This window comes from Microtus ochrogaster, unplaced genomic scaffold (assembly GCF_000317375.1).
Source record: "Microtus ochrogaster isolate Prairie Vole_2 unplaced genomic scaffold, MicOch1.0 UNK18, whole genome shotgun sequence".
In the NCBI taxonomy this organism is placed as follows: domain Eukaryota; kingdom Metazoa; phylum Chordata; class Mammalia; order Rodentia; family Cricetidae; genus Microtus; species Microtus ochrogaster.
In genome coordinates, this window is record NW_004949116.1 from 3,340,723 (window position 1) to 3,365,550 (window position 24,828).

At 47.9% G+C, this 24,828-nt stretch overlaps 1 protein-coding gene across 4 annotated transcripts in view; it reads left to right on the forward strand.

The window, feature by feature from the left end:
- Dpp6 (dipeptidyl peptidase like 6) overlaps positions 1–24,828 on the forward strand; it is an 880,940-nt gene that overhangs the window by 794,850 nt on the left and 61,262 nt on the right. For all 4 annotated transcript variants that reach the window (XM_026789414.1, XM_013353878.2, XM_026789413.1 and 1 more), the window contains exons 10-12: positions 1,894–1,991; positions 15,538–15,661; positions 17,176–17,214. In XM_026789414.1, coding sequence (XP_026645215.1) covers positions 1,894–1,991; positions 15,538–15,661; positions 17,176–17,214 — 261 coding nt within the window. The remainder of the gene's footprint in view (positions 1–1,893; positions 1,992–15,537; positions 15,662–17,175; positions 17,215–24,828) is intronic.

A 24,828-nucleotide genomic window follows, 5' to 3' on the forward strand; every position in this document is an offset into this window, starting at 1 on the left:
GGGATGTTGATGATCTAGGTCCTGCTGATGACTCTTCCTTGCTGGCAGACTAACGTCTTCTTTTGAGTACCATTTTTTTTTAAATAGAGTCTCAGATGTCTCCGACTGGCCTGGAACTCTCTGTGTCCCTGAGGATGGCCTTGAACTTTTGAGCTCCTATCTCCCAAGTGCTAGGATTGCAGGCATCACCATTCCCAGTTCACACGTGCTGGAAACTGAGCACAGTGCTCTGTGCGCTAGGCAAGCTCTCTCCCAACTGAGGCACATCCCATTATTTCTTCACAAGGCAGATGATGAGAGCTCTGGTATCTTAATGACACGAATGACATCACAGGAGCCCACCCACATGACCTCTTCTAACCCTAATCACTACCATAAGAGCATGCTTTCAAATACCACCCACCTAGGGCAAGAGCTGCAGCATAGGAATTTGGGGTGATTCATCCAGTCCATCTGGTGGTACAGACTCCTACCAGTAGCCTTTGCGGACTGTGGTCAGTGCCGGTTGGGGTCCCAGAGTGGAGGAGCCTGAGTCACTGAGGACACAGCCTTGTCTCCTGTCCTCTCCTGGGAGATTGTAGCATGGATTTGCCATTGATTAGGTGTCTCTGCTCTCTTTCCCACTAGTCTTCATTGTATACAAAGTGAAAGGCTAGCTGGACTCAGTTAAACATAGCATATGAGACTAAGTCCAAGTCTCCCTAGCTCTTCTATGTCCCCTAATATACACATACATACGCACACACGCACACACCAGCCATACACATACACATCAATCATACATACATGTGTACATGTATGTACACATATATATGTCCTTAGAGTTGTCCTTATAAGTGACAGCCTAAAATCTAGTAAGTTCCTTGATTTGGCAGTGTGCTATGGGACATGTCCTCTTAACCAGGAACTAGAAAGTGCAGTCTTGCTGAGGATTTGGGGTCCATGTTTTAGTAGAAATTCCACAGACTGACCGACAGAGTTCTGGGATGTGCCCTGTTCTTTCCCTCCCCCAGTCAGAGTATCCGGCTGCCAACTTGTTCCCTGCTGTGGGACAGATTCCATCTAACCTAAATGTATAAGAGGTGGAAGACATCAGGTCTGAGCAGCCTTGCTGAGCCATGCCTCTTTCAGCCCTTCTCAGTTGAGAATTTGGTCTCCAGAGAGAGAGGATGGCTGAAACTGATCAGGACTGGGGTTCCTTATTGAGAAAGAGGCTCCTGGGAGCTGTGACCCTCATAGATCAGTGTTCCTTACCGTCTGTGCATGCTCCTCTCTCCTCTCTCTGCCCTCCTGGGCAGTTTTCTTCCTTCTCACTGCTAGCCAAGTACCCCAACACTGGCAGGCGGAGTGGACTGGATGGAATGGGCAGACGACGAGACTCCTGGGAAGGCAGAGCTGACCCAGACCTCTCTGCCTTTTAAACGTTCTGTATATTAGGAATGGAGAGAGCTCAGCTGGTAAAATACTTGCCATGTAAACATGATGCCTAGAGTTAGATCCCCACATAAAAATCTGGGTGTGATGGGATATAGTTGTAATCCTAGCACTGGAGAGGCAAAGACAAAATCCCTGAAGCTTCTGATAAGCCAGCTTTGGTGAGCACCAGACCAGTGAAAGATGCTGTCTTCAGACAAGACAGTGGATGGCATCTCAGGATGCACGACACCCAGGCTTGTCCTCTGGCCTCCAAACACATGCAAACACACACACATATGGGTACACATGCACACACACATATCTGTCCTCAATGTAAGTGATGCTCTTTGGTATTAAGCTCCACAGTGCCAAGATATGAGTCTTTCGGACAAGATGTTGCAAAGCCAAGGGGGGTTCCAGGCATCATGGCTGCTTCCTCACACCGCTCCCTCACAGCTTTGTCCCCTCACTTTGCAGGCTGGCAGTGAAAACCCCAGCATCTCCCTCCACGTCATCGGCTTGAGTGGACCCACCCATGACCTGGAGATGATACCACCTGATGACCCTCGCATGAGGTTGGTTTCTTGCACTGTTGGGTTAGAAACAAATGCAAAGGGAAGTCATTAATGCAGCTTCTCCAGAATGGGTTCTCTTGTAGCACTGGTTAGCCTCCAAGCGCTTGGTTCTCCCAGCCTTCCTTGCTGATGTGTGGTTATCTTTTCTGGGGAAAAAAATAAATGGGAAACACCAAGCAGCATATACTTTCATTCCTAACCTTATATCAGGCCAGATAACCTTTCCCATGGGAAGGAATGTCCTCTGGAAAAGCATGCCAGGTCAGCCCCTGTCACAACAGGGTCATTCACACAACAAACGGATGGCATCCTCTGGATGACCTGATGCAAGAAAATCCTGGAATCCAATTTCTAAGAGCAGCATCCCATTTTCAGGATTTTGGAGGACCTCTAGCTAAGCATCTCCTACAACTGCCTGATGAGTCCTGCTCTAAAAGGGCCAGACCTCCCAGCGGGTGACAGGCATGTGCTTCAAAGGGCATGTGGAAAATCATGTTGGCCAATCGCTGCAAACATCTACTTTGTACAGACTTTCTAGTTAAATCAGAAAAACGGGATCCATCGAAGTGAAATTATTTGAATATTGGCTTTGCTTGAAATCAAGCCATCGGCAGACCAAACCATCTAGAGTCTGATTCCATAGTCACCATACCTCTCTGCGAGAACAGGGAGAGGACCCACACATCTAGAACTCTGGATGTCTACTAGAGCTGGTAGGGCTGGGAGCACCCAGTTTGGAGACTCAGCAGGTGCCAAGGCTACATGACAAAATTTGGTTCTTCATGTTTCCATCACTTACAAATTTCCACATTATTAGAAGTTTCTGGAGGCTTCTAGAAGGGCAAGTGCTTCGCCCAGTTGCTCTCGCTCCCCTGGAGAGGGTTCTCCACCACACGCTCACCCTCCATTCTCCTCTCCCTGACATAGCCCCCTAGTTCCCCTAATGTGTAGTTTTCTTCACCCTCATGGAGAGTCACCAAGCAGAGGCACTCATTTGACATCAGTAGACGGAGACAGAAGGGAAGATGGTGGAACCCAGTAGAATTGTGCAGGGGCCTTGGGCACTTGGGGAAGGGATGAAGATAGTGCTCTTCCGAGAGGGCTTGGCATGTCCAACCCGCTCCCCACGTGCAGAATTCCACTGAAGGTCTTCAACCCCTTTCTTTGGTGGAACCTGATATCATGGTGCCCCTGGGAGGAAATAAAGAAAGGCCAGGCTTGGGAATTTGGTAATCTGTAAAGGGCTAGCCTCTTCCTTTTTCTTCCTGCCCTGGCTGGTCTTATCCCTTGCCAGACAGGATTAGGTACCCCTACTGAGTCTTCATAAACCTGAGCCCCCGCTCAGAGGGTAGGACTCTGGTGGCCCATCATGGGGCAGTCCCTGGTCCGTGTGCAATGGTGGAAGACCAGTCAGTTTGGCTGATGCTATTTTTACTGAGATAAAACAGCTCAGGTTATTGTCTCTGCATCTCTCCTGAAGATCCCTCTATATCATCAATTCCCTCTCAGCCAATCCCTGCCAAGCCTCCAGGGGCCTGGTCCAGCCAACATGCTGAATTAATATGGAAAGTCACCTGGAAAATTTCAGCCATCTGTTTGAGTTAATTGGGAATCTCGTTTAGTCAATTTGGTGATGCTGTTTCCACAGACTTGATCAGCTTCAAGGACAATGAAAAATTAGCTGCAGTCGGGACTTGAAGTTTGAGGGCTGGCTGGCTTTCAGGTCTTCTGCTTGCTCTAATTTCTTAAGCTAAATGCAATAACATGCTTCATGAGCAACACAAATTTGTAACACGCAGGTGCCACTCCACCTACTGATTCTCTGTCACACTTTCTTGAGGTTTTCTTTTCTTAATTTTATTTGTTTTTCTTTCATGTGTGTGAGTGGTTTTGCCTGCATAGACGTATGTGCACCACGTGCATGTAATGTCTGCAGAAGCCAGAAGAGGGAGTCAGGTCCTCTGGGATTAGAGTTACAGATGGTTGTAAGCCACCATGTGGGTTCTAGAAGCCAAACTGAGGTCCTCTCTGAGACCAGCAAGCACTCTTAGCCTCTGAGCCATCTCCTAGCCTCGCTAGAGGTTTCCCTAAGATGCACACAGATGTATCAGAATGTAGTCTCAACGTGAGCACGCAGTTGGTAGTTGCCTATCATTCAACCTGGCACTAAGAATTTGATAGAGGGTGAGCATGGAGCCTACAGGGTAGAGGGTGAAACTGTGGGCCTGAGAAGAATATGAAGGTGTATGGAAGAAGAGGCCATTTGTCTGGACGTGACCATGTCACTGGCTAGACCAGAATTTCTCAGCCTTGACACAAATAAAATCTTGGGCCTGGTTAGGTCTTGTTGTGGGGCTTCTCTGATCCCTCTTTCCCCATCCCCAGCCATGGATGGAAGAGGTCTCCTGGCATCAACAAAACTCCAACCAGAGAAGCCCTGGTATGAAATGAGGTTCCCTACCAACTGACTGGACTCAGTCCCGTGGCTCCAGACAGTTCCAGCCTCTCTTGTTTGTCCTCTCCTCTGTAAAATAGAGGAAGGTACCTATTATAGAACGTGTGCGGTCTCCAGGGTAGCTGGTAAAACTCTAGGAGGTGATTCAGGGAGCATAGCCCTGACCCATGCAGTCTCCTGGCTGGTACTATTCCCTGCAGGCCACATCTCCCTTCTCAAATGTCCCCTGCTTGTCAAAGAAGTTCATGTTCACATAGCTAACTGGCTGCCTAGCATCACCACTGGGCATTGTCAATTATGTGGTCAAATTATGATTCCCAGGCGAGACAGGGGACTTTAGTTGAAGATTTAACTCCAGAGTTAACAAAGGATGCAAGAAAGTGTTCAGATGGGTCCAGATGGCATTTGAGAAGATGGATATCTAGAGACATTTCTACAAACGTGGCATTGAACTTTCTGGATTCATTCTGGTCCAGCAGGCAGAGTCCAAAGATTCCTCTATACCAACAGGGACGAAAGTTGCCAGTCAGTCAAAAGCAGTCAACACAGGAAAGGTTGCTCCTTATAATTCTGCATGATCTCATTGGCCTCTGTAGGAGGGCTGGATGAAGTCAGCCACCATTTCTCATTTGGCATCTGAAACTGGACAGTCTTTAGTAAGCTGGGGTGCCTGGTCCCTTCCTGCCCTCAAGCCCTGCAGTTTTCCTACCCCAGTCCAGGCTACTCCATCTTCACCTTGACCGGCTTTGCTGACTGTCCTTGACTGCCCCAGGGATCTGCTCCTTTCTGTGTATCCCTTCTGTGCCTAGCAGTATCGCCCCATGGCTTGTCAGTCTCCTGCTTCCCTACCCACTGGATCTCCAAACAGTAGCTAGAGTGACATTTAAGCCACAGTGGGTCATGAGGCCCCTGCTCAGAGCGCCTGCAGCTTCCCTCCTCACAGAGGAAAACTAGACAGCTTCTCTAAGAGCCTAAGCACTCAGTCACTCAGACCTACTACTTGACTCTGGCAAGCCTATCGTCTATCACTAGGGTCTTCTATGCCCTGAAAGCCCTTTGGAGAGCTCAGGTTATCTGCTCTCCCCTTCAGAACCAGGGGAACTGGAGGGTCAGCTTGTCTTTATTGATTTGTTCCTGTTTCTGCCCCGCCTGCAATGTGGAGTGGTTGAGGTAGGGATAGACGCACACATACACGCACACACATACACACACACACACACACACACACACACACACACACACACTTGTAAGTCTACTACCATTCTGCAACAAGGAGTGGTGCATTATTTCAGTTCAAGACAAATTTGCTCAATGAGTAAGTTAATTTAAATATTAGAACCAGAGTTTCTCTTTCTATAGGATTTTGAGGTCGATTTCTTCATTTGTGCTGGTTATTTTCTGGGGGTGGAAGCTAATGTTTTGGCATTAGACATTGGCGACAGCCTCCATTAAGGAAAGGGGAAATAAGGGGGCTGGAGAGGTGGCTAGTGATTAAGAGTGCTTGCTGCTCTTTCAGAGGACCACAAGTTTGGTTCCAAGCACACCTGCTGGGCAGCTCACAACTACCTGTGACTCCAGTTTCAGGGGACTACTGGCTTCCATAGGCACCCCCATACACGTGGCATATGCATACAGGGATGTAATAATTAAAAGTAAAAAGTAAGACTTCAAAACTATAAAATGAAATAAGACACTTGCTCTATGTAGGGTACAAGGGAGACTTAAAGTGCCATGGGGGTGGGGGTGGGGAGATGTGCCCCGTGGGTAAAGATGCTTGCGGTGAAGCCTGGAGGCGCAAGTTTGACCCAGAACTGACTCACAAAAGCTGTCTCCTGACCTCCCCATGTTCACTGATGTGCTGCGTACACATACAATTTGAACACATTTTAATGTCCTTGAAAATGTGGAAAGAAGTAACCAGGAATCCTGGAGATGCAGGCATATAGTCAGCAGGAGGCACGGGGCAGAGAAAGACACCAGACACTTTGTCAGATTCCCCAGTGCATGGCTGTTCTTTGTCTCCACCCAGCCTGGCTTCTCTGGGATGCTGCATTAAGCTCACCCTGTGAATCCTCCCATGTGGCTCCCAGGCCCTCATTGGTCTATGTAGAAAGAGCTGTGTTAGGCCCTTGGGCAGTAGAGAGCCTCCTGAGAATGCAGTCTCCGAAGCTATGACAGCACCCTGCTGCGGACTCTGAAGGGCCAGGGCAGGAGCCACACGTGGGAATGAAAGAGGATCCCATGGAAGTGTTGGGAGCACCTCTCAGACATTTCAGGAAGCTGCCAACAGCCGGGGTGTCTTGGGAAATCCATGTCAGGATCAAGAATGGCCCTGCGGCACACATAATTCATACAAGCACACCATACACATAAAATTAAGTAAATAAATCTTTTTGAAATTGCAGTTTTAAAAAATAAGGATATACATGTGGATCTGGATATAGATAGAAATAAGGCTATTTATAGGGACGGGTGTGTTATAGATCAAGTGTAGGTACAGAGCAGTACAGAGATGGTGCATGCATCTGAGTGTGTATCCAGCACGCAGCCTGCACTGTACTCCCAGACTGTACACAAGGACTTGGTGTGCCACTGTTTCCTGGTCAGTTGACACTGCCAATCCTTTCCTACCACCAGCTCCTCCTCCACACACAGTATCTCTGATCCAGCCTGTGCCAGCACCCCTGTGAAACTCAGCCTTCCTCCTTTCTGGTTTAGGCACAGTGCCACACTGTGGTGGGTCCTGGCTGCTCAATGTGGGAAGCTCTTGCTGGTGGTGGGAATGGCAGTCATTCCAGGCTGGGGAGTGAGAAACCTTTGTGCTATAGAATCACTGCAAATGTTTTCCCAGAATCCCTACCAACCACTGAATTAGCATCTTCCCTATTTAAAATGCCTAGCCCATAGGAATTGAAAACCAGAGTCTTAGAAGTCTCCTTAGCCGCATTTCCAGCGGAGAAACAGGACAGTCTGGTGCTCATCGCTGTGTCTCAGGTGTCACGAGCACCCAGAGTGTTCTGAGGATGTTGTCGGGAGACAGCCATGAACGATGAGCTCTTTGGCAGGCCTGTGAATAGAGCAGACGTCAACGAAAAAGCATCACTGACATCTGAGTGTTGGCAGCATTCTGGACAAGGGTTTTGCGTGCTGTGTCACAAGGCCGGTGAATCAGCTGATGGTGAACACAAAGGGCTGAAGTGACAGCTAGTCTTCTCCCCTGAGACACAGCTAGCAAACCGGTACACTCGTTTGAGGGTATCTGCCAGAGAACAGGACGTGACAGAAAACGGCCTGCAGCCTATGTTTAGACATGTCCACATGCACTGGGGCATGGCAGAATGGATGCACGCCTGCTGTCTGCCAACAACAGGTCAGTGTTTTGTATCCATCCTCCCCCCACCTTCCCATCTCAAGGATCCTGATGCTTCTAGAGCTCCCAAACTTTCCTCACTTTCCTTACATTTCCCCCAGTGACTTACAGAGACCAAAATTGAGGTCCAAAGAGGGCAGGTGACTGCTAAAGACTCCCCTAATCCTTTTCAGGGCCAGGCATGGGTCTCTAAAGCCAGAGGTCATTGCCACCTGAGCTCCAACGGGCCTCTCAGGTCTCTCTGGAAGCAGAGCTCCTGCCCCCCACAGTCCCCTCAGAGTCTCGAGGTCAGGAGACATATTCAAAGTGCTTCCCTGGGCTCTAAGGAGGTCTGTAAGTGCTGAGTCACTAGGTGTGCAGGCCCTGCTTTCCTGTGCATGCTCGGGCTGCGGTAAGCAGGGCTGTAGCCCTGTATTGAACAGAAGGTCTTAACAGAGTTTGACACAGCTATAGCAGAGGTAGTGACCAAGCACCAGAGCACTGAATCAGTCAGCAGGCACAGTGAATCAGCCACAGGGGATCATTAATTTAAGATCAAACACGGAAGGTAAATGTGTGGTAGTTTGAAAAAAAATGCCACCCATAGGGAGTGACACTATTAGGAGGTGTGGCCTTGTTGGAACAAGTGTGTCACTATAAGGGTGGGTTTGAGGTCTCCTACGCTCAAGCTACACCCAGTATGACAGTTCACTTCCTGTTGCCTGTGGTTCAAGATGTAGAACTCTCAGCTCATTGCCAGCACTACGTCTGCCTGTGTACTGCCGTAAACCTCTGAAACTGTAAGCCACCCCCCAATTAAATGTTTCCATTATAAGAGTTGTCCTGGTTACAGTGTCTCTTCACAGCAACAGAAGACAGTATGCATTCAGTGGACACCGGGAGATCAGAGTAAGCAAGTTCCCAGTGGCCCGGGTAGATATGGACAGGGTGGCATCAGGACGAAGCTGAGCAGATGACTGGGCTCAAGGCCAGAGTAGAAGAATTTGAAAAAGGAGACAAAAGCCAGATACCAGACCAACCACAGCCATCGTCACAGGGGGAAGATGTGAAGAGGCACACAAGGGGTCCTGACACCAAGCAGGTGTCTACAGGCTGTCCACAGCCCAGCATGACTAAGAGAGTGCAGACGTTTCCTTGGCAACAAGATGGTGTCATGAAGCTGGTGTCAGGCTGAGCATCAGCGATGCCCTCTCTGGGAGCTGCAGTGATCACTTGCTCTGCCTCAGAATCTGCCCTCTATGTTCTTCTTCTGTGAAAGGAGGGACCAGAGTCCTTGAGGCTCTGAGTCCACAGGGCCCAGAGATTCACTCGATGTGCTAAAGACTCTAGCCTCGCCCTCAAGCACTAGCGTGTTATTTGGTGAGGCATTTGATGAAAGGGACAGCTGTGAACAGACATTTTTGTCCCTCTGCACATCAGCCTGTGTTCCAGAAGAGAAAAGACAGCCCCCGAGTGTGCTTACTCACAGAATTGCGAAGCTGCTTCTTACAAATGAGCGAGCTGGAGAGGACACCCCAGAAAGCTGTAGTGCCCATGACCTACAGCAATAGGGGCTCTGCTGTCTGAGAAAAGGCTCAGGGGTTATTCTAACTGGATCTCAGGGGCAGAGAGAGTCAAATAGAGCAAGCCACCCACAGACTGGGGCCTTGTGTTGGTGGAGGACTGCAAGGAGAGAGCCACAGAAATAAATATCACCCTCTTTCTCCCTTCCCTTTAACCTCTTGACTGTGCCCCTGCAAGGCAATCAGAGCCCCTGATGCCATCTGTCATAGTCACATTAGCATTTAATTGGAGGCTTGTTTACAGTTTCAGAGTCAGGATCATGTGGTGGGGAATGTGGCGGCACACACAGGCATGGCTCTGGAGCAGCAGCTGTGAGCTCACATCTGATGCAAAAGTTACAAGGAGAGAGAACAAGACTGACTGTTCCTGGCACGGGTTTTTGAAATCTCGAAGTCCACCCCCAGTGACACACCTCTTGCAATAAGGCCACACCCCCTAATCCTTCCTAAATAGTCCACCAACTGGAAACAAACCCCCAAATATATGAGTGCATGAGGAAGCATTCTCATTCAAACCATCACACCAGCCATACTGGGGAGTACCCACAGGAGCACAGAGCAGAATGGAGGAAGCAAAGGATGCCTACAGGGACACATAGGAAACACCCAGCATGCCCTCATGTGGCACCAGTAATTTGCCCAGGAAATGCCTAATACATTTTGATGGACAGTGGATAAGTCCATATATGGAGCCTGTATAGATAGATTGTGTTGGATGGATAGATAGATGGGTAGTAGATAGACTGGTAGGTTGGAAGGGCGTGTGAATGAATGGGTTAGATTGCATTGATGGACAGTAGAAGATAGAAGAAATGGATTGGATTAGATGAGTTAATAAATGGATTGGATGACTAAATAGATGAATTGAATTGGAAGGATTGGAATAGATGTGTGGATGGATGGATGGATGGATGGATGGATGGATGGATGGATGGATGGATGACAGGATGCATATACTGATATATAAGTCAAAGATGGATTAGAGTGAGGGTAGATGGATAGATATAAGATAGATAGGTTAATTGGGAAATATATTGGATGAGTTAGTAAATGGATGGATGGATGGATGGATGGATGGATGGATGGATGAGTGGATGGATGGGGAATAGATGGATGGATGGATGAGTGGATGGATGGGTGGGTGGGTGGATGGATGGATGATTGGATGGATGAATGGATGGATGGATGGATGGATGGATGGATGGATGGATGGATGATTGGATGGATGATTGGATGGATGATTGGATGGATGATTGGATGGATGGATGGATGGATGGATGGATGGATGGATGATTGGATGGATGATTGGATGGATGATTGGATGGATGATTGGATGGATGATTGGATGGATGGATGGATGGATGGATGGATGGATGGATGGATGGATGGATGGATAGACAGAAAGAAGTAGATGACAATGAATAAATAATGGATGATGGACAGACAAGAGTATGACGAGTGGATGGATGGGTGGGTGGACAGACAGGCAGTGTGATAAGCAAAGAGATAGACTGAGTGCATTAAACTAGAATACAGAGAGGGCCTACATGTATCTTAATAGTTGCCTGATGACTCTGAGGACCCAGACAGGACGTGAACTTCACTGCAGGCAGCCTTGTGCTCAGCACTGACAACTTGCTCAAGGTTGCCTTCTACTGAAGCACACCATTTTCCACACAGATGCCCCTCCCACAGTGTGTTCTCTTCCAGCTTGATCCACGAAATAAACATTGCTTTAAGATGCCAGAGTTCACGGGACTTTGTTCCCTTTGCCCTTTATTGCCACCGGCAGTCAAAACCTGTATCAGAATCAGAAATACCAAAAGTGACATGGTATATTAATCCCTGTGAGAGAAACAATATCCAGTCATATTTTGTGGCAGACAAGTGGACTAATCAAACATTCATCCACTGCTCACCAGCAAGCATCTCTGTGCTCTGGTCTGAAGGCACCTCCTAGGCCAAGCTGCAAGTCCCCTTCCCATATGCTCCATAGTACCAGTCCCTAAGCTGAAGTTAAAGACCTGCTCATCCAGTCTTCATCTAACCTGTAAGCCAGTGCCTGCCCATCAATGCCTACAGTTATTTAAGTAGAACCCTGCTGTCCATAGCATCTGCTCTGAGTACTGTGTAAGTAACTGTGAGTAAATAGCATCCTTTAGACTAGAGAGACCATCAGAAGCCTTTCCAGCTTGGGTCCAGCAGAGTGTTTCCTGCAAAGAAAGGGGCTAAAAAGGAGAACTGTTCTACATCAATGAGGCAGTGACCTGAGAATACACTCTCAGCATTCACAAGTGCACCCATGAAGCAGATTTCCAGAAGCACCCAAGGTTGGAGAGATGCTCTGCAGTTAAGATCACTGGCGGCTCTTCCAGAGGACCCAGGAACCATTCCCAGCACACGCACGGCAACTCAGAGCCATCTGTAACTCCAGTTCCAGGGACACTGATGCCCTCTTCTGGCCTCTGCAGGCACCAGGCAAAACTCCCACGCACATAAAATAGTAAATCAAAAGTGTGCTCCTTTGGACACTCAAAGAAATCTAGAAATTTGTCTGAAGGAGATGGAACCTCCAGATCTGAATGTTGGCAACAGGTCCAACAAAGCTGTCTGAGCCAAAGAAATAAGCAACATCCCATACTGCGTCAGTGTACAGTTGTCCAGAACATTTAATGGGAAGAGGATTCAGCAAAGAAGCTACATCCCTTCTTTGTGCCAGGTCCAGCCCCGACTCCCTCAGAAGGGTTAGACTTCCCATCTTTCTGGTTCTCTCCCATAACTGCTTGCTAATTTCTTTCCATTCCACAGTACTGCATCTGTCTAACAAAGCATTTGCACATTCAAAGGACATTGATTAGGGGCAGGGCTGGAAATGGAGACCTATAGTTTGGTCAAAATTCCATATATTTATACAGTGTATTTTGTTCGTATCTATCCACCACTGTCTCCTCCAACTTCCACTAGTGTCCCACACCACAGCCTCCTTTCCTGTTGTTTCTAATAAGCCCTGAGTCTGATTTGTGCTGCTGATGGTGCAAGCATACATGGTAGCTATCCACTGGGACATGGACTCCCTGTTAACAGTCACATCCTCAAAGTGACTCCCTCCCAGCCTTCAGTGGCTAATAGTTTGTCTGCCTAGGATGGGGCTATGTGGGCCCCACCCCTAGTTAGAATTCTGGCTGGCTTGATCTTGTGCGGATCCTGTGCAGGCAAGCACACCTGCTGTGCCTTGATGCTTGCAGCAGCACCATGCCCAGAAGTCAGCATTCACAACTCCCATCACCAACCACCTCTTAGGCTCTTTCTTCACCCTCTTCAGCCATGTTCCCTGAGCCCTGAATCAAGGGCTGGTGACAGTTCTTGATGGCCTGTTACAGAAGTGCCCAGTCCAGCCCCACCCATAGCGCACAGCTTGAGGACAATTTTTTGGTGACTGTTCTATAAGTCCTGCTGATGAGTTGGTTTCCAGAAGAGAAGGTTGTGTTCATTCATCTATTTCCATTTATAGTGCTTCATATATAAATCAGGAATAGGAAGTTTAGAATAAGGGTCACTGCATTTGACTACTAGTGTAAGTTTTTATAAGAGGTGCAGAAGGAATGTGCCAACAATTGAAACAGGTACAGGTCCCTCATTAGTGGGAAGGGTGTGAGAGAGGCAATTCTTTAAGAACCCTCATTCTCTCTCCTTGATCACCCACATGAGTGGTATTGTTGTCAGTCGGGATGGTTATATGTGGCTTCCCACCCACTGCCTGGCTGCCTGTGCACAGCTAACCCAAGAGGTCATTAGCACATCCTCGGGGAGCTTCAAGCTGATGACCTCCATCCGCTGTATGTATATGTATGGCAGTGAGTACATGTGTATACATGTGTGTGCACACACACATGGGAGGGCATGGGGGATCATTCATCTATGTTCACACATGTGTGTGTTTATACGAGGGAATGTGTGTGCATGTGTGTGCACAAGTATATGGGAGTAAGTGGGTGTATACACACCTGTGTGAAGGTGAATGCATGTGTGTGCACACGTGTATATATATACATGTGCACACACACATATGTGAAGGTGGATGCATGTGTGTGCACACATCTGTATATATACATGTATATACACGTGTGCACGTGTGTGTGGAGGACAGCAGTCACATCCGGTTTTTTTTCCCCAGTGGACTGCTACCTTAATTTTTTGAGACAGGGTCTCCACTAAACCTGGATCTCACCAGTTCATACTGGCCGACCACATGCCCCAGGGAACCTCCCCCTAGTACTGGGACTACAGGCACACACTCCTGGCCTGATCTTTTTATAGCATGCCTTGGCTATGATTTTTGCTGGTGTGATAAAACACCATGACCAAAACAACTTGAAGAGGAAACAGTTTCTTTCACCTTACAGCTCTTAGTCTATCGTCCAGGGAAAAATAAGGGAAGGAACTCAAGGCAGGGTATGGAGGTGGGAACTGCAGCAGAGCCCATGGAGAAGTGCTACTGACTGGCCTGCTCCTTGGGCCTTGCTCAGCCTGCCTTCTTACAGCACCCAGAACCACCAACCTGTAGGCGGCAGCTTTCACAGTGATATGGACCCTCCCACATCAATTATTAACCAATCAAACGCACCACAAGCTTGCCTGAAGGACAGTCTGGCAGGGGCATGTTCTCAGTCTTCTCATGCCCCTTCAAGAGGCTGTGAAACACAGGAGCACCCTCTAGAGTAGGTAGCTGGAAGGACACACTGACTTTCACAGCAGGTGCCAGGACAGGGGACCAGGAAGGAGACAGACCCTGTAAACGCTGTGCCCAGATCCAGATCCACTGGGCCTGCAGGCAAGAGAGCAGATGGCATGAACAGAAATGGCCTTGCTTTAGAAATCTCAGGACCCAGAAGGTTAAGATCATGAGAGTTGGTTGTGTCTAGCAATGCCTCCTGTCTGAGTATAGATGTGATGTATTCCTTACCCACAGGCCTTGAGAGGCTCCCCAGGACTGTGTGGGGCAGTTCCAGGGCCCCCTCACCCCTACCCAGTAAGTCACATCTTCTGTTTGGAGGGGGTGTGCTTGACTGGAAATAGTCATCAGGTTGATTTGGGGAATGGGCAACAGTCAGTGATTGGGTTTCCTGATTAGTGGAGGTCTTGCTGCAAGTACCCATTTGTTTAGGCCTTTCTGTGGAGCATAAGCTAAGTATAGCAAGGCCCCCTTCCAGTTCACTGGGAGTGCCTGGTGAGTGTGTCACTGTTGCCTGTGAAAAAAGATCCTATAGGAGTACCAAGTGCTCACCCCCAACAGCAGATCTCATTATAGAGAACAGGCAGGCCACTAAACGTGCTAGCTGGCTTCTAGAACAATCTTGGAAGTCACCTGAGGATACCTATTTGGGGCACTTACTTTCTTGACATTTTCTTCTTCTTTTCCCATATAAAGTGGGGCACCCTAGCCTTGGAGAGTCCTGAGTGATAGAATTAATCAGCATAAGCCTCCCGCCCTCCCAGTATTAGTATCAGACCACTCTGTGCATGGTGGTATTTTCAGGTTTGGGTAAAATCCAGCACGTGAAATCAAACTAAGTTCTCCAAAGCCCAGGACCAGAGCCATTGGCCCTAATCCTGGGTATTTTTTTTCCATAAAGAGTGAAAAAAAAAAAAAAGAACTGAACCCTGGGTAGCCCAGCCTCAGAGCCTCTGAAGCTTAGCCCTCTGAGGCTCCCCTGCACTGCCCCTCACTCAAGGCCCCTCCTCCCTCACCCTCAGTCCCCACCCCCACCTCTATGCCAGGTCCTTCTCCACCCCATATTCCCAGTGCATCAGCTTTTGTAGGGTTGTGCCTTTGGTAAGCCTGCGATGTGAAATTGAAGTCAGTAGAGCCCCAGCGAGAGCATGTGACTGACTCTCCTCCCCCCCCCCCATACATAACTGGCAGGGCAGCCCCACTGTCCCCATCTTGTTTCAGAGAGCCCAGCTGGGGCGGGCAGGTGCTGAGGGTTAACTAATCACCCTGATTCTAGGCTGTCCATGAGGCTTTGACCCACCTGTGTTCTTGGATGAGGCCACTTCAGAGCCCCGCACCCACACACACTGGCTGCTGTGTTCAGAAGTGGAGTGTAGCCAGGTCGTGGTGTCCATTGCCCTTGCTTACACTCTTGTCTTTGTTTTCAGGGAGTATTACATCACCATGGTGAAGTGGGCCACCAGTACCAAGGTCGCTGTGACCTGGCTGAACAGAGCCCAAAATGTGTCCATTCTGACCCTCTGTGACGCCACCACGGGTGTCTGCACTAAGGTATGGGGATAGAGGAGGGGGTAAAGGAATGGTTACAGCATGGAAGGTGGGTTCCAATCAGGCTGGAGAAACGTGAAGCCTAACTTAACTCAGTTTGGTCATTGATGCTATGTCCAGCCTTTGGTTTAGTGCCACCTGGTGGTCAAAACAGGTATTGCTACAAAATCCCTGGGCAGATCAGAGCAGCAGCCTTGAATTCCACTAAGGGGCCTTTGCAGGCAAGGGTCTGTTTCCTTTCACACTGGCCACTGCTCTGCTGGGAACACTACACTCCCCACTCTCTGTTTCCCAAAAGAGGAGAAGACTGGTCCAGGACCCGACCCAGTTCAGTCTCAGTCCAAGCATACCTTTCCCCTGAGTCAGGTGCCCCACACAGACAGAAGGCAGCCCAGGGTACCCTTACCTCCTGTCCAGGGCAGCAGACTCTCCCCTCTGTTCTGTAGGCCAGCCTTCCACGTTGCTGAGCCACAGCCTTGAGAAAGTCGCCTCATATTGAATTCAAAAGACCAAGTGACGCACCAGGCAGATCTTCCAGAGACGGCTCTGACCCCAAGTTTCTATTTTTCCAGCAAGGAACACCAGGCTTGGGCAGGTTCACTTAGACCTATGACTCCACCAGACAGCTCTCAGCACACTGCTGGGGGTGAGGGGCGTCTCTAGGAGGTCACAGTGACCTGATCCTGCCTCTGACACCTCGTTGGGTTGATATTTCCTCTGGGTTGTTCTGACGGGCTTGCTGAAGGGGAGGGTGAGGCAGGCAGGGCTCAAGGCTTGATATCTGTGCTGAATCTTCTTGGTGTCTGTCCTGATGTGCCCACCATGCAGTAGGAGCAGCCACTCTGGCTGCCACAGACAGTGTGGGACCAGCCCCAGGGTGGTGGCACCTCTGGTGGCAGCAACTGAGCAAAGCAGCCATCTGGTGCTTAGGACATGATTTGTTTTGTAAATCTTTTCACACAGCTCCAGGGAGCAACGTTCATGCATGCTTTGACCCATTATAACTGGCTTTGTTTTCCATGATTGTTTCTTGGAATTGTAAACTGGAATCTTGAGCACCGTTCCCACTGGCACACACACACACACACACACACACACACACACACACCAGTTCCAAGCAGTGCAGCACCTGACACTTGCCCATGAAGGAACGTACTGACCAACAGCGATGGTCAAGTAGACACACACCCAGCTAGTGTGGCTGCCAGGTGGGCACAGGCTGGCCAGTGGTGATCACCGAGGTTTAGAAATCCCATCAGCTTCCACAGGACCACTCACCACTGTGGATGGCCCTGGTTGTGAAGGACAGTGGCATTCTCCTTGCCCGAGGACGACTGTACTGGGCTGTGAGTCACAGTATGGGACAAAGAGAGCAGGGATTACCTCTACACCAAGTTGCCTGGGTGCCACTCTGTGCAAGTGCAGTTGCCATGTAGGTGCGATTAAACCGTTCTCTGTACGGTGCGGTGCGTGCAGGCAAACAAGAGCGCCTTTCTAATGCTCCAATTCCATTTCAGAAACACGAGGATGAAAGCGAAGCTTGGCTCCACAGACAGGTAACTCCGCATGCTGGACACCATGCTCCCATCACCCTGACCCCCTAGCCTGGTGCTTCTCAACCTTCCCAATGCTACGATCCTTTAATACACTACCTGGTATTGTAGGAACCCCCACACCATGAAATTATTTTCGTTGCTACTCTATAACTGAAATTTTGCTATTATAAATTGTATTGTAATGATCTGTGTTTTCCAATGATCTTAGATTACACCCTTGAAAGGGCCATTCAATGCCCAAGGTTGAGAACCACTGCCCTAACCCTCCACAGGAGTGGGTGCCATGGTTTTCATATGCAGGAGCTATTTGGGGATCCCCACCTGAGATCATCCAAGTGTGTTTGCTATTGTGATTGGGGTGGTGTGTGCACAGTCGCCTCTTCTTCGTCCTCCTGGGATGCTTCCCAGGCAGTTCTGTAGAAGCCAAGTTCCCTGGGGGATGGTCTGGAGGTCACTGCCCCTCAGGACAGTAATGATGAACATCTCGGCTCCCACTCAGATCTTGTAGTTGGTGAACTCAGAATAGTGCGCCCAGCTGTGGTGTGTAGCGGTAAGCCAGGAACGCAAAGCAGAGAAAACACACTGGAAGTGGGGTGAGGCTCTGAACTTTCAAAGCCTGCCCCGGGGACACACTTCCCCTGGAAATACCACCTCCAGCCAAGGACCACATGTTCAAACACTTAAGCCTGTGTGGAACATTTCTTATTCAAACCTCCTGGGTACCTACGTGTACTCTGGATCTCTGGTGACCACACATCTTTTGTCACTTACCAGAGTAAAAGCCCCACAAACGCAGTTACTTCTGAACACATCTTTTTCTGAGCTCAGTGCCAGTTTTATCCAGAGAGGGATGGCTAAGTGGGATCATTTTATTTCCCTCTTTCCAAGTTTGGCTTAATCCAGGAGGTAATCAAGAGAGAAGACTTGGACACCCCAAGATGCAAGCATGCCCAGAGTTCTTCCTCCTCCCAGGACTATCAGCATCTAAAGTGATATGTGTGTGTGTGTGTGTGTGTGTGTGTGCGCGCGCGCGCGCGCGCGCGCGTGTGTGTGTATGCTCATCTTATACCAGATAAAGTATCAGATAGGAAATAAATGATCAATTTTAAGTCTGTTATCTATATTATTGTCTAGTTAAACTACTACGTAAGAATTACATCCAGCACCATGCTAGGCTCTGTAAATTTTGAACATTATTCCAGTCAAGGATAAATCCACAACTAACAAGAAGCTCAACTGTGAAAAATGGGAGCACCTTCCCGTTGTATAGTGTTATTCCTGAGGAGATGTAAACAAGCATCTACTCATCCCAGATAGGGAACCAATGACAGAGCAAAGTATTCTTGAGAAGGAAGGGCCTGCGTAACCCTGGTCAGTTTCGGGGACTTCCTGTGACTGTTGGGTTGTTTACTTCCTGAGCTCAATGAGCTTCCCTGAGGGATGAAATGGTTCCGCTCCCCTTACATTCGCCTGTCTTTTAACATCTGTGTATTGATGAGCCTCCTCCCCTCCACGACAGAAGATTTTAATCTTGAAGAAAGCGACTACAGAAAACTTCTCTTTAAATGAGATATAAAACAAGGTTTATTCACTCTCATGGCTTCTGTTCAACATGGAGTTGAGAGTCCCAGGTAGAATAACCAGGCAAGAAAGAGCAATGACAGGTGTCCACATGGAGTTGTTGTTGTTGTTGTTGTTTTGAGACAGGGTTTCTCTGTGTAACAGTCCTAGCTGCCTGGAACTAGCTCTTATAGACCAGGCTGGTTTCGAACTCACAGAGATCTGCCTGCCTCTGCCTCCCAGGTGTCCACATTGAAAGGAGGGAATTCTCCCTGTTTTCAAAAAGGAGAACATTAAATTGTTTCTGTTCTCAGATGGCATAATCTTATTATAGTAAATTCTAAAGATTTTAAACACAATATACTCAAATATATATCCTAATGTGTATGTGTATATATATATATATATATATTAGAATAAAGACAGTGAAAGTACAGGATACATAATCAATGTACAAAAATCAGTAACATTTCTTCAGCAGGATTCTCTGAACTCAACCTAATGTTTGGCTGTGAGTCTCTGCATCTGTTTCTACCTTGCTGGATGAAGCCTCCCTGATGACGATTGGGCCGGAGACCAATCTATGAAGATAGCGGAGTATTATTAGGCATCATTGCATTGACATTTTTTCCTTCAGTAGTGTTTAGTTCTATCCTAGGGCTCTAAGCCATTCAGCCTTTGGGTTCTGGTGCTCCAGGCATCATCAGGGGTGGGTTCACTCTCGTGCCATGGGTCTCAGGCTGGACCAGTCATTGGTTGGCCACTCCCACAATCTCTGTTCTACTCTTTCCCCAGCACATCCCATAGTCAAGCAGACTGTAGGTTCAACATTATATGGCTGGGTTGGTGTCTCAGTCCTTCTGCTAGGAGTCTTGCCTAATCCCAAAAGATGACCAGTTCTGAGACTCCTGCTGAAGAGAGGGCAAAAGGATTGTAGGACTCACAGGGTCACAGACACCACAAGAAAACCCACAGAATCAACTAACCTGGGTTCATAGGGGCTCCCAGAGACTGAACTGACACCCAGGGAGCCTGCCTGGCCCTCTGCACATATGTGACAGTTATGTAGCTTGGTCATTTTGTGTGACACCTAAAAGTGGGATCAGGAGCTGTCTCTGACTCTTTTACTGTCTTTTGGGACCCTATTCCTCATACTTGGTTGCCTGGCTTAGCCTTAATATATGAAGAGGTGTTTAGTCTTACTACAATTTGATATGCCATGTTTTGTCGATATTTATGGAAGGCCTGCCCTTTTCTGATAGAAATGGAGGAGGAGTGGATGGGAGAGGAGAGGCAGAGGGGAGGTGGGGGAGACACCGGGAGGAAAGGGAGGAGGGGAAACTGTGGTCACAATGTAAGATGAAGGAATGAATTCATTTTTGAAAATCAGTGACATTTCTACATATAGACAAAAATCTGAAAAGAAAACAATTCCTTTTACAAAATCTGTGAAAATAATAAAATACTTAGGAATAAGCTTAACCAAAGAGTCAAAGATCTGTTCACTGAAAACTAAAAAATATTGGTGAAAGAAATTGAAAAAAGACACAGATGAAAAGATGTTCTGTGTTTGTTGATTGGAAGACAAACATTGATAAGAAGCCCACACTATCAAGAATGGCCCATGATGCCCTGTCGTCCCTACCAAGAGTCTGAGGGTACTTTACAAAGAGGTAGAAAAGCCCTAAACCTGTGGTGATTGACATTGGTGGTCAGCTTGACAAGACCTGAAATCCCCTTGGAGACAGGTCTCTGGGCACTTGCAAAGACCCACCACGAACCAGGCAGCCCCAATGTGCAGTGAAGACCCACTGCCAAACCAGGTAGCCCCAGTGCGCAGTGAAGACCCACCGCCAAACCAGGCAGCCCCAGTGCGCAGTGAATACCCACTGCCAAACCAGGCAGCCCCAGTGCGCAGTGAAGACCCACTGCCAAACCAGGCAGCCCCTTTCCACAGCTAGAGCCCTGGTCTGAATAACAAAGAAGATGTAAGCTGAACACCAGCACTCAACGGTCTCTTCTTCCTGGCTGCGAAGGCTCTGAGGACAGATGTTCACACTCCTGCTGCCATACTGTCCTGGGATGTCCTGTCCAACTGAATCAGAATAAACCTCCCTGAAGTTGCTTTTCGTGAAGTCATTTTACAACAGAAATTAAAAACTAATACACATGAGAAAGGAGGTTAATACTTAAATATATCAGGAATAGAAACAGCTCAAAACTTTAAAGACATTTGACTTTACATGTATGTGTATACCTGAGCACGCATATATGACACCATTTGCATGCAATAGCTACAAAAGACAGAAGATGATATCAGATCTCTTGGAACTGGAGTTACATAAAGGCAGTTGTAAACTGCCTTATGAGGTGAACCCCCCGCCCTTGTGTCTCCGGAAAAAGCAGCCAATGCTCCTAATTGTTGAGCCATCTCTCCAGTCCAAAGAGACAACTCAATTTTAGAAAATTATATATAGCTCTATGTCAAAATAGAAAAAAATTGATATGCATGTTTCAAAAGAAGATGACACAAATGACCAAAAGATACATGGAAAATGCTCTCCATCACCAGAGTGAAGTCACAAAGTGAAATAACTGCACAGCTGGCAGGTATTACCAAAAAGACAAAAGATGTGTATTAGCGACAATACGGAGATGCAGGGAACCCTGACAGCCAATTAGCAAGAACGTAATTCAGGAACATCTCTGTGGAAAATATCACGGAGGGTCCTCTAACAGCTAAAACTAAAATCCCATCGCTGGGTGCATGTCACATTCTGTATGACACAGAAATGACTTCCGTGTCACGACATCACAGTGCACAAGAGCCAAGACTATCTGACTGTCCATCAAGAGACAGAGAGGTGAAAAGGAAACACGGATAAAACTAGAGGCTACAGATAAGTGGCTGAAGCCGGGCAGAGGGGTGAACACTCGGGACATCAGCTATTCATCTCGTTGCTGCAGCAAAATACCTGACAAACTTGAGGAAGGAAGAGTTTATTTGGGCTTAGGTGTTGAAGTGATACAATCCAACATGGCAGGACATCATGGCAGCTGGTCACATGACTGTATCCACAGTCGGAAAGCAGAGAGATAAATGCTGGTACTCAGTGAGCTTCCTCCTTTCTCTCTTTGTTCGGGCTGGGAACCCAGACCACCGATGGTGTCACCCACAGAGAGTCTTCCAGCAGTTAATCCTGTTGGGAAACACCTCACAGACAGACCCCAAGTTGTACCTCACCAATGTTCTGAGTGGTTTGTAATCCAGGAAATTTGGCAGTCAGATTAACCACCATTGACTGCTTGTTTTCCTTCAAAGGACAGATTGGTAGCTATTGGGAGTGGGTGATGCTGCGGGAAAGTTGGTTGGTTTCAGCTTGTTTTCAGGACAGGTCAGCTCAGGAGATTCTAATGCACAGCACAGTTCAGTCGTTAATGTGCTGTGTTCTTTACATCTACACAGGGCTGGAGGGATGGCTCAGTGGTTAAGAGCACTGGTTGCTCCTGCAGAGGACCCAGGTTTGATCCCCAGCAGCCACATGGCAGCTCACCAGCCATCTGTAACTCCAGTTCCAGGGGATCTGATGCCCCCTTTCTGGCCTCCACGGGCTTCTGCAGGCCCATGGTGCACAGGCTAATAGACATAAATTTAAAGAAAGTGAGATTTATTAGTAAATCCCAACTATGCTTGAAATTAGAAGGTTATAATGTATGCATTCATTAACTCCATTTGGTCATTCTTCAATGCATACATATTTCAAAATCATGTTTTTATTCAATAAATATAAATTTTGTCAATTAAAGAATTTTAGCTATAAAAAATGAATCGGCTTACTCTCCATCAGCATATGTTACATGTGGAATGTACCAGGATGTCGATCCTTTATCAAGGTCTACTAATACTCCATTGCATAAATACACTGCCCTCGACACAATCACCTCTTACCAAGGTAGGACCATGGGAATTTTAGAAATATAAGTAAAGAATATGAAGACGCATAAAAAAAAATAACAGGACAGAAACTATAGAAAGTACCAGAAGGGCATTCCAGTGAATGAAAGCCTGAAATCCCCTGTGTTTATTTTTCCACAGCTTTTATACCCAACGTAAAAAATACTTTGTTAACATGATACATAGGATAACTCACACAGTCAATCACTTTATCACTCTGAGACAGGAAATCATTAGCATTCTATAGTCTAGGGAGCGAAGCTGCTCTAGGTCACAGGTTCTGAAGACCGCCCTTCCCCAGGTGACCTCATAGTTACAAAAGAAGGAGCAGAAGTCCATTTGCACATCCTGACCACCTGTCAGGGTGATATGAAGCTATCTTAACTTTGGGACTGTAACTACGCTTGTCAATCTCCAAACTCTCTGACGGTCAGACAAGGTGGAAATGGGCCTCCACAGACATGCTGTCCTGGGGGTCTGGGGACAGATCCTCCAGCTGTCCACTGTCTTCCTCTTCAGCATGGCCGAGTGGCCACAGAACCAACACCAGCTGGATTTTCCTATAATTTCTGACTGAACATCTCACCATGCGGAAGAAAGCCACCAGCTCAGACCTGGGTGTAAATGCTGAACCCCTGAACAGTGTTCGGGGAACCAGTAGCATGAATACAGAGGAACAGTGGCGTTAAATTAATTATTTTTACTGTCTTAAAATGTAAATTTCCAATTAACCAGGCAAGTAGCTGATATTTGAAGAAGCAATCGCATTAAATGTGAGAGGAACCAGCGCTAAGAAGGCACAGTGCCGTGAACACCCATCTCAGTAAATGCTTTATTAAAAGCACCATGTTCCCTATAAGGGCACTCAAAGTCAGGTGTTTCCATCCTGGGCTGCCCTGAGAAGCTGCAGTGTGGCTCTCTACACACCATGGTCCTGAACCCTGCGAGTTGGCCAGGGCTGCCATGACAAGCCTCAGTAAGGCTGACTGCCCACATACCATGATCTGAGACTCTATAAGGGGGTCATAACTACTTAATCTCTAGAGGAATCCAAGTTCAAATAGTTTCCCGATGTATCAATTTCCCCTAAAGGGAAATTTTGGAATTGATCTGCATCCTTCTGCATCCTTAATGCTGTGGTGCTGCAGGGCATCATGGGAGCCTATGTAAGGCTGAGCTGCCATAAGCTGCCAGGAAGCCACTGGCTGCCCCTTCAGGATCATGAGCAGTTCTTATCAGAGGCCACAGGCATGACTTAGGGAGATCCACTGAGGCCATACTCCACTATCCAGCCACCTTCTCTGTGTTACAAGAGCTTCCCGCACACATCCCAGGAGACCCTGTAGACCTGGGGGGTCCTGTCTGCTCCAAATGACAAGTTTCCCCGTTGTGCTGCTAGCAGGGTGGTTGGACCACAGCAGTGCTACTGGCCTCTTTGACCATAGCCATCGCATGCCCAGACCTCTTGCCTGCTCTTTTCTCTCCATCTCCTTCCTGGAGCCACAGAGACTGTACTCCTGGAAGGCTGTGGAGAGAGTTGGGCCAGTTAGGCAGCACAGCCAGAAAACCAGACTCCCCCAACATCAAAGGAGAGGCAGAACTGGTATTAAAATCCTGGTGCTCACATCAAAAAAGCCTTGCCCTTTGTCACTAAAAGTTTTTTTACTGAACTGAAGAGATAGCTCAGCCAGTAAAGGGCTTGTCGTGTGAGCATGAAGAGCTGGATTCAATCTCCAGAATCTATACAAACAACACAAGGCATTGTGGGACAAGTTTGCAATCCAGACACTGAGAAGGTGGAGATAGAAGGATCCCTGGAATTCACTGACCATTCAGCCTAGCCAAATCAGCACATCCCAGGCCAGTGAGATACTCTGTCACAGAACACAGGGTGACAGTGTCCTGAGGGAGGACAGTCAAGATTGACATCCATTCTCCAGTGCACGCACGCACGCACACACACACACACACACACACACACACACACTTACTATATGAGCAGGTTTCCAAAGACTGGCGGATGCCTTCCTCGGCACATTCTGGAAGGTTCTGGAGAGCAGTGGGCCAGTGACCTCAGAAGCTGAGGCCTCCTCAATATG